The 13,699-nt window shown below is 40.1% G+C and overlaps 1 protein-coding gene across 1 annotated transcript in view; it reads right to left on the bottom strand.

The window, feature by feature from the left end:
• Window positions 1-13,699, bottom strand: part of SLC24A3 (solute carrier family 24 member 3) — a 1,192,172-nt gene that overhangs the window by 483,291 nt on the left and 695,182 nt on the right. Inside the window, exon 4 of the mRNA XM_085611775.1 lies at window positions 437-511. Coding sequence (XP_085467901.1) covers window positions 437-511 — 75 coding nt within the window. The remainder of the gene's footprint in view (window positions 1-436; window positions 512-13,699) is intronic.

Below are 13,699 nucleotides of genomic sequence, written 5' to 3'. Positions count from 1 at the left end.
GCTCAGGCCAATTCTGAAGCTGCTCTCATGGATGAGAGCAGCTTCAGGATTGGTCACAGGGGAGCCTAGTAGCCTCTGCCTGCCCTGCAGTGGAGCCACGAGAGGAGGAGAAAACTGGCAATGCGACAGGCTGCAGGCGCTGAAAAGTTATTTTTTTTCTTCTTTCTCAATCCCCCTCCACTCCTACCCCTGCTCTCACCCTGCCCCGCCACTCCGCCCTAACACCAGCCGTTACTGGCCAAATTTAAAATCAGGCCCTCTGTCAGTGGAGCAATTTGTTCACTCTGATGTCTATCTTTTTCCTTTTAATACATTTCCTTGGTTAAATATTCGTGCTAGAATTCATTGATGATGATGCTGAGCTGAAAAATTCTTTCTTACATAATGAAATAAATAAACCTGATCAATGGTATCAATTCAAATACTAGTTACTTACTTCACATATCTTTTCCAAAGAAGGGACAAAGAAGTCATCACAGACGATAGCCAGTGCATAGAACATGTACATAGCCTACAAAAAAAGAAAAAATACATTAACTTTATGTGCTGACAACACAAACAAATAAGATTGGGTTGAACTGAGTTTCTCCAAAATGAAATTACATTTTACTCATTACTACCAACAACAGGCACTCTAATCAATTCAAGGGTCCTCGGTGTGTGTATATAGTGTTCTGGATCAGGTTACAACAACTTACATAAATTCAACAGTTGTTGTGGTGTCTAAATCCTGCTCTGTATTATTTGGTATACTGATTCTGTACAAGGCTATGCCTACGAAAGACTAGAACATGGCATTAAACAGCTGATCAACTAGCTACAATTTCCAGAACACCTAGAAGGGGATGTGAGGCAAGATTACAAATGCTGTGCCTTCTACTTAAACTGCCATTAGGTTCATCAGTCAGCACTCTTCATACATTGGTCTGATGCTGTGTCACTCTCATTTTTCTTCTACCGCTATTGCATACAGCATAGGTTAACCCACTTTATTCATTGGCTAATTCCTGCCATTGGCTAACTTTTGATATTTTGCAAATAGAACATCCACACACAAAATAGTTCCCGTCTGTGCAAGGGACTACTAAGACAATGGGTTCTATTCGAGACCAAATCACATATATATGTTTATACAAATTTGATATTGGTGCTGGCCAACAGATCTCCCAAAAATAATGTTGCAGGAAAATAATGGAAAACAAAAGAGCGAAAGTTTGGCAGCTGAGATCGGACTTTCTGGTTTTGCCAATGCTTGTTTGCAGCAGGACTTCCAGGGTTTTCACACTGAACACTCATTTCAGGTGCTCTCTTGGGCATAGATGGACCATTGTTGTCTTTCATAATTCAGCCCCTGTGCTCTGATTGAGAGACTACTAACCATGTCTAAATCAATCTTGAATATATTCTACTCAGTACATGCTCAAAAACTGAATAAAGGAGCTTAGACTAGTTTACACTAAGATTTTTATATATGATTTTTATATGATATGGTATACACATACAAATATTAAAAAGATAGTGTGGAGGCAGACTGCACAATTAATAATTCAGTGTTTTAATATATTTAAGAGAGATGCAAATGCAATGTTTATATTTATAGGATTACATAAGTAGGCCTAGACGCATTTTCAGTTGCTCTTTAATATGTGTGTGATGTGCTGAGTCAGTCACTGCCCTGTTTTCTCATGCTGTGCCTGTGCCCCAAGAAGCCTCAAATGTGAACTTTAGTATTATATTAATTGTACAGCATTCAGTTACCTTTATAGCCTTGCTAGCACTGTAACATTTATCAAATGTATTATTTTCTGTTCATGTTGTTACTGAGGAAAAAAAGATTTGAAGTGTATACAATTGAAGGCCATTTCCTTTGGCTGTGCTGAGGTGTTCACATTTTTTAATGTTCTTTCATTTTCTTTTGTAAGCATAATATAGGGTTATTATTCACTAGCAGCAGAGCAACAGCTATGCTCATGTGATGTGTTTTCTGTTTTACTTTTAGATAACTCAGTGTAACTTTTGAATCATGCCATGGTGACTGTATGATTTCTCTGCTGAAAACTGTACAAAAGCTCTCCATTTGGGCGACAATCCAAGTTTTCCTCTAGTCCTTTTGGGGAGCTGACTCTCTTTTAGTCTGTTTATGAATCCGCAATTACAATATATTTAAGGCTCCCAGTTTTCAGCTTTTGGCTATTTTTACAGATAAATACAGACAGAAAACAATGTGCTTGCAGTCTGTATTTATTTTTAAGAGCAACAGTTGAGCAGATAAACATCATGGATAGTTACAAAACAAAACAACATTAATTTTCCTTAAATACATGTGCATGTTAGTAAATATGTGTATATAATGCTAATATTTACCTGTGGGTGTAGTGTTTTGTTATAGTTGGCTGCTTAATTAGCTGCAATGTGACAGGAATCAAAGTATGACTGCATTTTTATCATTTAAATAAATGCAGAAAAATACCATTTTACATCTCCATTTATTCTCAAAACACAAAATAAATATGGCAAAATACCAATAAGAAGGCCAAAAAAATAAATATGGATAAATACAGACGGAAATGTTCAAAAAATAAATACCATAACACTGGGAGCCCTAAATATATTTCATATTCTTATTCCAGCATATAATGAGCAGTCCTTATGACAGAATGTTCATTGGCTTATTATTTCTACTGCTAGACTGTAGACTGTTCTTAATATTGACTACATTAAGGCTCATTTTCCACTGCCACTGTTGACTTGCATTTATGTACATTTTGAGTATTTTGAATTGATTGATTGAATAGACATAATCTTTTCCCCTTCTATAAGAACTTCTTAAATTTTAAAATAAATGTCATGGGTGGTACTTTCAATTTTGTCTCGTGTGGGAATTCCTGTGTGGAATTTTCTATGTGGGGTCTCTGGATTTCCTTGAAATTGTGTTAAGGGCTCTCATCTTGTGAGGCTCACTCATAGCCCCTAACCACCTTTCAGCCCTTTTGATGTAAAGAGCCCCTACAGTAGGATTGATTGCCCCTAGTAAATGAAGAAATTGAATAATATTTTAGTGAAGCTGAAATAGTGGGATTGTAGTCAGTGCAAACAAACACAAAGCATGCATTTAGTGCACAGGAGTCCAGAGGAGCAATTTCACATGAGAGGTGAAGTCCAGAAGCTAACTAAAGAAAACTAAATAATTGGGGCAAACATGTCTTCAAGGTCAAAGATAAAAAATTTAACAATACCACAAAGAGACAGACACTAATATTGCTGGGCATAGGAGGAGGTATAACTTGGAGGAAAAGGAAGCTGTGCTGCTGTTGTTCAACTGAATTTTAAAATTTCACATTCAGCAAATTTCCAGGTATATGAACAGAAGGATAAAGGCAGAATGGTAAGGTCCTGTGATGAACTATTAACATGGTGAGTTATTTAGATAACCAGTCATAAAAGGGGATGCTAAACACCAGAATAGAGGTAAACAGATGTTTATGTTCATATTCGACAATTTGAGAGATGTATTCATCCAGGCCAGGAATCTCAAGGTTCGAATCCCTGTGGGTTGTCACTCCCCTATGTAATCTTGCCTTGACTATAATGTAGAAGTCGATATCTTGCAGTCTATATTGTTGCAGGTCGATCCGTATGTATGTGACATTTTTAAAATACAATCATAGCAGACAACTTTTTTCAGTGCAATGAACTCTTATTGAGAAGTTTTTCCAATAGTAATATTCGAAAGCACATACAAATGAAAAATGCAGACAGAAAATAAATAGTGATACAAAAGTAAGGCCAATACTGGAAACCATGTAGGGCCTTTGTGTCAACATAAGGCATGCAAATGGTCTAATTGGAAGGGCTTGTTGCTTCTTATCTATGTTTCTGCCTTTGAGTAACCATTGGGAACCTCGAGGTAATGAAAAGAGAGTACACCTAAGCGTGTTTCACACTATTTTTGATCCTGTCTTTTTGCTCCTGATTCTCATTAACTAGGAAAGCAGAGGGTAAGTTCTCTTGGAAAGAGTGAGACATACATTTTTTTTCTAACAATGAAATCTCATACAATATGCTATTGAACATACATGTAAAGCTCAAATGGATCAACTATCGGCATCATCTATTGAATTCTTCATAATAGATGAAGTTGCATGAGACGATGTGCAACAAACAAGGTGATGGAAGGAATGAGTGAATTAATCTCAGCCACTTGTGATCACTTGGCCTCATTCTAGTCCATCATATCTTACCCATTGTGCTACTCTAGAGAGAGACCAGTCATATGGAAATCAGTCTTGGTCCCGCTTAAGGCTGCATTCCAGTTCACTATCTTTCACCCACTGTGCCACTCTAGACAGAGATAAGAAATATGCAAATCAGGCTTGGCCCTCCTCCAATAGGAACAGTCCAGCTCAAACGTCCTGCCTAGGTCCTCTCCAAATGAGAATTTGTGTGTATCATACCTCCCTATACTACCCAGAGTAACAGCACTGGTCTGCTACATACATACTGGTCGGAAGCATACACTACTAGAACATTCCATACAGTGTTGACAGTTTTACATATAAGGAGTGGTACAGATATTTGTAACAATCAGTATATGAACTCCACTGTGCATTGTGATGTCATGATGGAAAATATAGATAAAGACATTGGATGTACAGTTGTTTTTACTATTTTCATCTTCCTATACTATAGTTTGTCAACAGTTATCCTACTTGAATTGTTCAATAAGTACTTAGGTTGATTTAGTAAATTCTTCACAGATATCAAAAATACTGGTCCAGTATTTTGCAAACAATAGTTAATATATCAGGCCTTTTTATTCATTCTTTGTGCCATACATTGATGTATAGGACTCATAATATCAGTCCATACTACTAAGTTTAATACAATGAAAAGTATCCAGCCATTGCACACTAAGTTGTCGCTGTCAGATGATATGCAAGGCCCAACCCAAGTGCCTTTGGCATGGACCCCCCACGCCATTCTACTCTTAGGCATGTGCTTCTTTGACAGTTTTCCACTTCTGAAGAGCACATGTTGAGTATACTGCATCCTTTTGTTCCCCTGACATAGGGCATTTTTAGGTCTGGCCTAGAGACCACTGTAGTGGTTTTGAAAGCCTAATGTAATAAAAAAAAATAAAAAAAAAATATTTTTATATATGCATACACTGAGGGGCCTTAGCTCAGACTTCTTTTCTTCTTTATTTAAACCCTTTTTATTCCGTTTTAACTGTCGTAAATCAGCACAGTGGTCACAGTCACTATGTACATCAGCAATGCTTCAGTTTTCAGGTTCTTTAAGCGTCCTTGATCGTCCCATTCGGTCGGCTTTATAATATGCAAAGGGAGACCTATTTTTGGGGGGGCAGGTCGTATTCAGTTTTTAGGGATTCTATTGGTTTAATGTCACCCTCTTGTTTCATATCTCCCAGCATGGAGATCCCCATTAGGTTCAATTGCCAGAAACATTTAACGTTCGCTTCTTCCATTAACTGTGCTCTTGTCCATAGGGGATTTGCCCTAGACAGCCTACCCCTCCCACCTACATATCCTACCATGGCATCCCAGGCCACCAGTGCACTTTGAGTAGGAATTAGTAGACCTCGTCTGGTAAATGGGCCACCATATATGTAGTGTACATATGTCTTTTATTCCATGTTCGCCTTTTCCCCTCTGGTCGGTGGGTCCTCACTCGGTATGAAGCCCCAGTCATTTTTAACTTGGAGTTGTGTCACCGTGTAGTAGGCTCAGATGTCTGGGAGCGCCAAGCCAACTTTATCCAATGACCTTTGTAAAGTCCATAGAGCTGTTCTGTACATTCCTGCTCAACCCAGAGCAATGTCCGAAGTGTTTGATCTACTCAGTCAACAGTCTCTGGGATATCAGAACTTGGGCGACATGACCATCTTAAATATTGAGACTCATCTCAACAGTGATGGAGGTGACTTTCTCCATGTCTCTTAGTGTATTCAGAATTCCCTAAGGACCCCTCCATGTTGTTTTTCATAAAGTCCGCCTGGTCCCTTTTGATCTGAATACCAAGGTATCAAAAGCCTATCTGTGAGATTCTTAGGCTTGAGGGGATATCTTCTAGTCCAGCCAAGTTGCCCATCTGGTATGAGACTGAATTGTCCCAGTTTATTTGGAATCTTAAGAATTTATCAAAGTTACTATAAATGGAAAGTCCCCAAGTCTGACAACTATAGTAAGATGTAATCAGCATGTAGGGAAATGTTCTTGGATTCTTCACCTATCTCTGGGAAGCCCAACACGTCAGCTCTCATTCTGATCCAGCACGCCAGCAACTCCATGCAGCAAGCAAAGAGCAAGAGGGAGATGGGCAGCTCTGTCGGGTCCCCCTCGCAGGATAGAATGTTCTAGAGGAGTCCCCTCAACTTTGACTGTCACAGTTGGGTCAACATATAGTAAGGCCACCCATCTGAAAAACCTCTGACCTAGTTCAAATCTTTTAAGGACTTGGAAGAGATAGGGCCAGTCGAGTTAGTCGAACACCTCCTTGGTGTCAAAGATAAGTCCTGCAACTGGGTCTATGGTCTATTTTACCATGGATAGCCACATGTTCAGTGTCTTGCTATTGAGACAGAATGATCTACCCGGTATGAAACCCTGTATTAACAGAGAGATGGGTCTATAAGAGGGACATTCAATGTTAGGTTTTCTCTTCCTATAGAGGAACATGATGAATGCATATCTGAAGTCAGATGACAGTTCTCATCTGTCCTCAGCTTTTATATGCATGAGGAGGAGATGGGGTCTCAGCTATAAGGAAAATCTTTTGAAAAATTCAACTGTTATCACATAGGACACTGGTGTCTTGCCACTGCTCATGGTTCTATGGCTGCTGCTAATTCTTGCAGTGTGATCTCCTGATCGAGGGTAGACCTGTTCTCTTTGTCTAGAGACAGAAGTAGTCATTCTTGCAGAAAGGACTGAGTATTGTGTTCTGTGGTGCAAGCCTTTCCAGCATAGTTCGCAAATTGATAGGCTATGTGGTAGTCTTTTCAATATGTACTGTTTTTCCTATGGAGACCTGATAACCATCTTCCTTGTTCCCACCTAGCCAAACAGGCCAGCCATCATCCTGTTGTGTTTCCTATACCATATAGCTTGTGTTGTGTCATCCTCTATATTTGTGTAGCCAGGTCATGTGACTGTGTGATATTCCCCTGGTAGGGCCTCTAGCTAACCTAATACCATATCATACCTCGTATCTATATATATTCTTTCCAGTGACAACTGTTCAGTTTTAAGATCTGAAATTCCTTCAAGTTTTGTGTTTACATTTCTGGGAGATGATCTTTTGTGCTCTGTCTCTCAAAACTGATTTATAGGCTTCGCACACTATTGTCAGTGAGGTTACAGATTGGGTATTCTTAGTGAAATAGTGAAAGGTGTCAGCCCTCAGCTGTGTGTCCACTTCTTGGTCCTGCAATTCCCAAATGTCCATTCTCCATGACCTCATGCTGCACCTTTTTATGAGTTCCACCTTTATCCACAATGGGGAATGGTCTGACATGCCTCGCACCCTTTACTCTGGTGTATAGATAGATGTCTTAGACATTGCTTGCCAGGACCAGTATGTAGTCTAGTCAAGAGAAGGGTCAGAAGGCCCTAAGAAAAAAAAGAGTATTTTCTAGCTATTGGGTGTTTGTTGCACCGCACGTCAATCAAACACATTGCCCATGCAAACCTTGCTACTCTAGTGGGGTGTCCCTGGAGTACGTAGCTGCTGATCTTTCTAGGGATTAGTTCATAACTTTGTTAAAGTCACCTTCTAAGAAGTATACCTGTACTTCTGCTTCCAGGAGGAGTGGCCCTAGCTTGTCGAATACTGTCTGTTGCATCGCCGGGGAGGTGTAGGTTTTTATCATAAACGTGGATCCTCTGCGCCAAATTCCCAGCGCCCCAACATAGGTACTCCCTGTATCTACCAAGCCTTAGTTAAATGGAATGGTGGGTTTTTCATTACCAGGAGCACTACTCTTCTGGATCCCCTGTTGAAGCCTGAGTGTGCCAGTACAACAAACTGTCCCCTGTTTAGGCAGTTGCAGTAGTCGCCCGCTGAATTTGTCTTCTGCAGGACGACTAGGTCTTGCCCTTGTCTACAAATATATTAGTGCGCTACTCCTCTTTATAGTTTGTTGAGCTTATCATTACCATTGCAGCTTAACATTTGAAAGTTCCTCAATATCTGGTGATAGGTGTACCAGGCTATTCAAGGAGCTTTGGGACACTTTGATGTGGCACTTCTTTCTCCCCTCCCCACTTCACATTTCCCTGTCATCTCATGTTTTGGTGTGTGTCCTGCACATATTTTGGAAATGTAACTGACGTCCCACTCCCTCTACCCCATGAGCTTTCCACTTTAAACTATCAACACCAAATGCTTCCGGGGAATCACTGAATGCCTCCCCTCCTCTTCTCAATTAACTTTGTAGCTCAACTTCTCCCTTCCCCATACTTCCACTTAAGAACCATCTGTCATCCCCTTCCAACGACCCCTTGCAACGTTTAACACTACTCTGGAAGAGTGCCTTCTCCCCTGAGTGTCTCAATCTGTGTTGCCTCACCTGATACCTGCAAAATCCCAGAGTCATTAGTCTGGAGGTGATTGATTGCAGAGGTGCAAATGACCCCAGTCAAGATGTGCTCATCTGTCAGGGGCTTCCCTGTCATGCCTGCTCCTTGTTTTCTCTCCCCATTCTAGAGGTGTCTCTTCTATTATGTCTCTGTGGATTTAGGAAGGGCTCCATTTAAGTCTAGGGCTGTCCTATTCCTTCTGAGTAAGTGTTTCTCGCACCTCCCTCCCAGTGATGCATGGTGGAAGCCTTTTGGCCTCCCTAGAATGCCCAGTCCTCTCCATGTCTCCGGGTTCCTGGTGTGTCCCCACTACTCGCTCTCCTAAGGACATGTAACCTCCCTATTGCTTGCCATGCTGGGTTTTCCTACTTTTCATTTCAACTTGTCTAAGAGGCAATCAGGTCAACTGGAACTGCCTCCCTTGTATATATTTTCACTGTTCGCTGTCTGGCCAGGTGATTGAATAGCTGATACACCTAAAGCAATATATCACATTTGGAAGCTGTCGGAAATTGTGCTAAAGAGCAATTAATTAAGCTATGAGGCATTAATTTAGTTGAGACACAACCACACAAAGAGACCTTCTTTACCTCAAATCTGCAGAGAAGTGAGATGTTCAGGGACCTAAAGTAATAATCTAAGGTGCTTTTGCTTTTAATTCAATGCTCAGATCTTTGGCTATTATCACCAACATTTCCCTGAAAAAGAATGTGCAATGATATAATACGATACATAGCAAACCTATCTCGTGGAAGCCTATCCTGTACTTTAACTTCTTCTAGAAAAAAAACTACCTAAAAAATCGTACTTTCTTATTCTTTCTTTGGAAGCAATGATGACAAATAAAACCTTTGTAGGAAAACAAATTAATAATGGATTTTTTGTTTACTGGTTTCGAGTAATAGGCAGATCTACTTAATTTTGGATCACATGTTAGTGAGTAGCATTAATGTGCCTCAAAGTTTTTTTTTAACCAAATTATTATGCAGCGCAGCAGCCAAAAATGCTGCACTGCTTGAGAAGGAGAGCGCCATATGTACCAAGATGTGGTACTCTCCTCTTGTCTCCCTAGCGCCGGCGCACAGTCAGGCAGCATGCGCCACGCATACATCTTTGCACCATAGAGCAAGGGTTATCTGCATGAGTCTAGCATAGGTTTTGTACTGGAAGGATACCCTTCAGGTACAAAATACTATTGTTAGATTAACTTAAACATTTTTTTTACTTTGTACATGTGCTGTATGGTGCAGCACACATGCAAAATCGGAAAAGAAGGGCGAAATAGTAAAAGTTCTGCTTGATAGTGCTAATTTGAAATGGGTGTTATTTTTTGATGCAAAATCCTGTCCACTTTTTTTTGTAGATAGAGTTTTATGTCAGAAATAATGGTGTTGCCTGTGACCATTTATGCACCACCCATGGAATGCCCCCTTGGCGCTAAGCAATGCATAACAGTGCTATGCGCTGGCTTGCATTACTTTCAAGAGAATTTAATTGGGAAAAAAAGATACTGCATTGATTTGCGTCACTTTTGTGACACAAACATGGCATGGAATCTTAATGAATATACCCCAAAGTTTCCAACTAGTTGTAAATTTGTTTGCTTGATGAAACTTAAGTGGCAAACAATAGCTAAGAGGCATCAGACAGGGATCTTGACATGATGTACGTACGGCGACTGGTCTAAGCCATGCCTCTGCATGTTTAATTCACTGGCAGCCAACATAAATCCCTGAGGTATTCATTAAAGAAACATGGTGAAGGATGCGCTTTGGCGGGCATGCAAAATTTCCATCTTCCAGAGTGTTTTTTTTTAGCCTTGCGCCCTAAAACAGGACTAATGGTCATCTCTCAATCTAGACCCAGCAGCACCTGCCAAACATAAACAGAGCACACCATACAGAACTTCTCTCATATACCAAAAATGTTCAAATAAAGATCCAGAACATGAGACTTCACATATATGTAATCGCTGAGCAAGAGGCATGCTACTATCCTAAGAGATCAGTAAGCAACTGACTAAAAACATGGCAGCACACCTCATGTCCACGGCCCAATAAAGATGACACTGTCACCAAACACTGATCAGGGCACCCAACCAAGAACCTATCATCACAGGATGACCCAGGCTCAGGTCTAGGCATTCAGCAGTGCAACAAGGGCCCCACTAGTGGGAAACTGTTTGAGAATACTATACAATGCAATTCCATAAGCAATGTGCAGCTTTGCAAGCATTATCTCCTTCCACTTACTTTAATGCAAAGTTTTACAGGCATTTTAGTGAAATGTTGGCACAGCTAGAGCTCATTATGAAGAGACTTGTCAATCGACATTTTCTACTAAAATATCTTCATTCATTTACCTTCATTAGGGAATCTAGCCCTTCAATTAGTCTGAGGGATAGAAGCAACCATGGCTTGCCAGTGCCAATTCCTTCTGGATCTCATTTTTAAGAACAAATACTGCCTTTCAAAAACTCCTCGCTAAGCCAAGCCAATGAGCTTTTTGTTTCAAAAATATTTTTAGCTGTGGATTCATGTCTGTCAGGTTGAGTGCCCGGTCAGCCCGGGGGCTGTCTGTGCTTCAGAATTGGAAGAGTTAGCTTCTTGAGAGAGATGTTTTCCCTGGGGGGGAACAGTTATTAAATTAGAATGATGTACCTTCAATGTGAGTGAAACTAAATGCAAATTGCTCTAGTCAGGGAAAAGGGAGACAGTGACTAAATGTATTAAGATAAAACACTTTGAAAGTATTACTAATGATGATGGGGGTATTAAAAAGGAGTTATTCTTACACGGAGGAAAACCAATTTAAATTATGTGACGCTAACCTAATTGGACATGAGCATACTCAGAAAGACTTATAACAAACCTGGGGTGATTGGAAGCTTATTGTCATTGTTTTTTTTTTTTCTTTGTGGTAGAGTTTACTTCTGCGCGCTGAGATCGATGTGGTGTAATTTATCGAATAGACTGGCCAACACCTAGTGGCCTTGGAGTATTATGGATTGCTTCCTATATTCCAATCGGGGTGGATTTGTTTTGGCAATAGGCCAGTATAGCAAAAATACTATGTGACTCGTAAATGTCAACAGAAACCCTAGATTTTATTATTGGTATACAGCTTGTTCACAGCTGCACCTTGATAACGGACAACCCAACTTTGGTCCCCCGCCTTGCCTTCTATTATGCTCCCCACCACCCCCAAATACATCAGAATAAGCATTGAGGGAAATTGCAAATGTAGCATCATCTATTTAAAACATAAAAGTCAACCGATGATATGTAAGTTTATGAAAATAAAAACAATTAAATGGAAATAAAGAGCTAGACAAGGCTAAAACAGGAGAATCAAAATATGGAGCCTGATCACAGAAGCAAATTCTAGATTTGTTTCTAGTTAGCAGCGTGTCCCTATTTATACTACAGGTGTATTCCACTTGTCTCTGAACCCAAACCAAGAGGAGAGTTCTGGGGGGCAAAACAGACATGCCAGTTGATGTATAAGACACAGGGATCCATGGTTTAAGAAGAAAAAATAAAGCACTTGAGCTGGGAATTTATTGTAGAACGTCATGTGAAATGTCCTCTAATCATATTTTACAGTGCGTACAGAGCAATGCAGGCCTTCATTTTTTTTTATTATCGACTCTTTTAATTTAAATGTAACTAATTTAAAAAAAAAAAAAATACAGATAGGTAATATGTCAGAGAGCGACATTTTTGTAATTTCCATGGAATACACAACTGTCTTGAGGATCTATGAGTGTCTGAAATGATTGTTATTTGTCCAATTTAAATAGCCAAACATGCAATATTTGTTATTGCTAACTAGATGTACACTACCAAAAATGCAGCATTTTTATCAGCCCCTATCCAAATGTTTTTCACCCAGGAGATTTATAGCTAGTACCTGAGACAAGCCTCACTATAGTATAAATCCACTTATCACTATGCGCTCTTCCCATAAGAGCTGTCTTTGAAGATCACAGACTTCTAGTGAAGAGTTAGAATGTTCACCTATCTCACAGAATGTGCCTGCACTCAGATTTTTGCTGCTACAAAATATAGCGTAAGCATCTTTCATATTTCTGTGAAGAAGTGTGAGTTAGTACATTAAAAGAGTTCTTATCTTGGCTACAACTAGGTCATAAAGTAAATGAGTCCCCAAAAATATTCCATTCACTTTGTATCATATATCTTTACAAATCTACTGACACACCTTTAAATGGAAGATTAGAAAACCATCAGTATCTACATAATTAGTGCTATTTTAAAATCAAGGAGGTATTAAGGGGGGGGGGGGGGGCGAGCCTAGTGCCCAGGGGAAATGGCGGCTGGTCCCTGACTCTCTAGGGATGGCGGTGACGGCGGCGAACCGGGTGTGATTCCTACGCCTTCAGGAGCTCCGGAATGAGTGCCTGATCTTCCCAAACTGAGCTGCACACGAAGCGCCGTCATTTACTTTCTGCATTATCATGTAAGCAGCGCTTTAATGTATTCGCCCTACAGAGCGGGTCCGTGACTCGAACGGCCGCCATCTTAAGTTCGCGCTTCATGGAGATTTTCAGTCACGTCTTAATGGTTTAACTCCTCATAACTTTGCGATGGCTTCGTTTAACAGGCAAAAATGCTGTGCTTAATAATATGCACAGGGGAATAACTTCAATACTTTCATGGACATTTCTATTATTTTGTGACAGCGCCTCATGTGCTTCCCTTTAAATGATTGACCTCCTTGACACTCTGAAGCAAGTTTGATAGCCCTGAAAGAATTAACTTCTGAGCAGTAAAACAACTGTCTTTCATTTCTTGCCCTCTCTCCATAATAACTCGGAAAGCATCATCTCTGAGTATTGAGGGTGCAGACAATCTCCCCTTTGTGTGTCCTCTATGTGTAGTGACAACATCTCCAGTCACAACATATTTTATCATAAGGTTTGATTATTGTGTGGTAATGTTTTTGAATGGGGTCCTTGCGCTATTATCCCCTTCTGCACCATAACAACTTGTAGTTGCACATGAGAAGACCGCGCATCGTATACTCTGTTACCAGGCATAAAAAAGTGTCATGTACATGAAGCTGTTTCACAAGAGGCG

The sequence above is a fragment of the Triturus cristatus genome, chromosome 6, assembly GCF_964204655.1.
Source record: "Triturus cristatus chromosome 6, aTriCri1.1, whole genome shotgun sequence".
Lineage (NCBI taxonomy): Eukaryota > Metazoa > Chordata > Amphibia > Caudata > Salamandridae > Triturus > Triturus cristatus.
The sequence above is the reverse complement of the archived record's forward strand: the minus strand, read 5'-3'. Positions and strand labels throughout refer to the sequence as shown.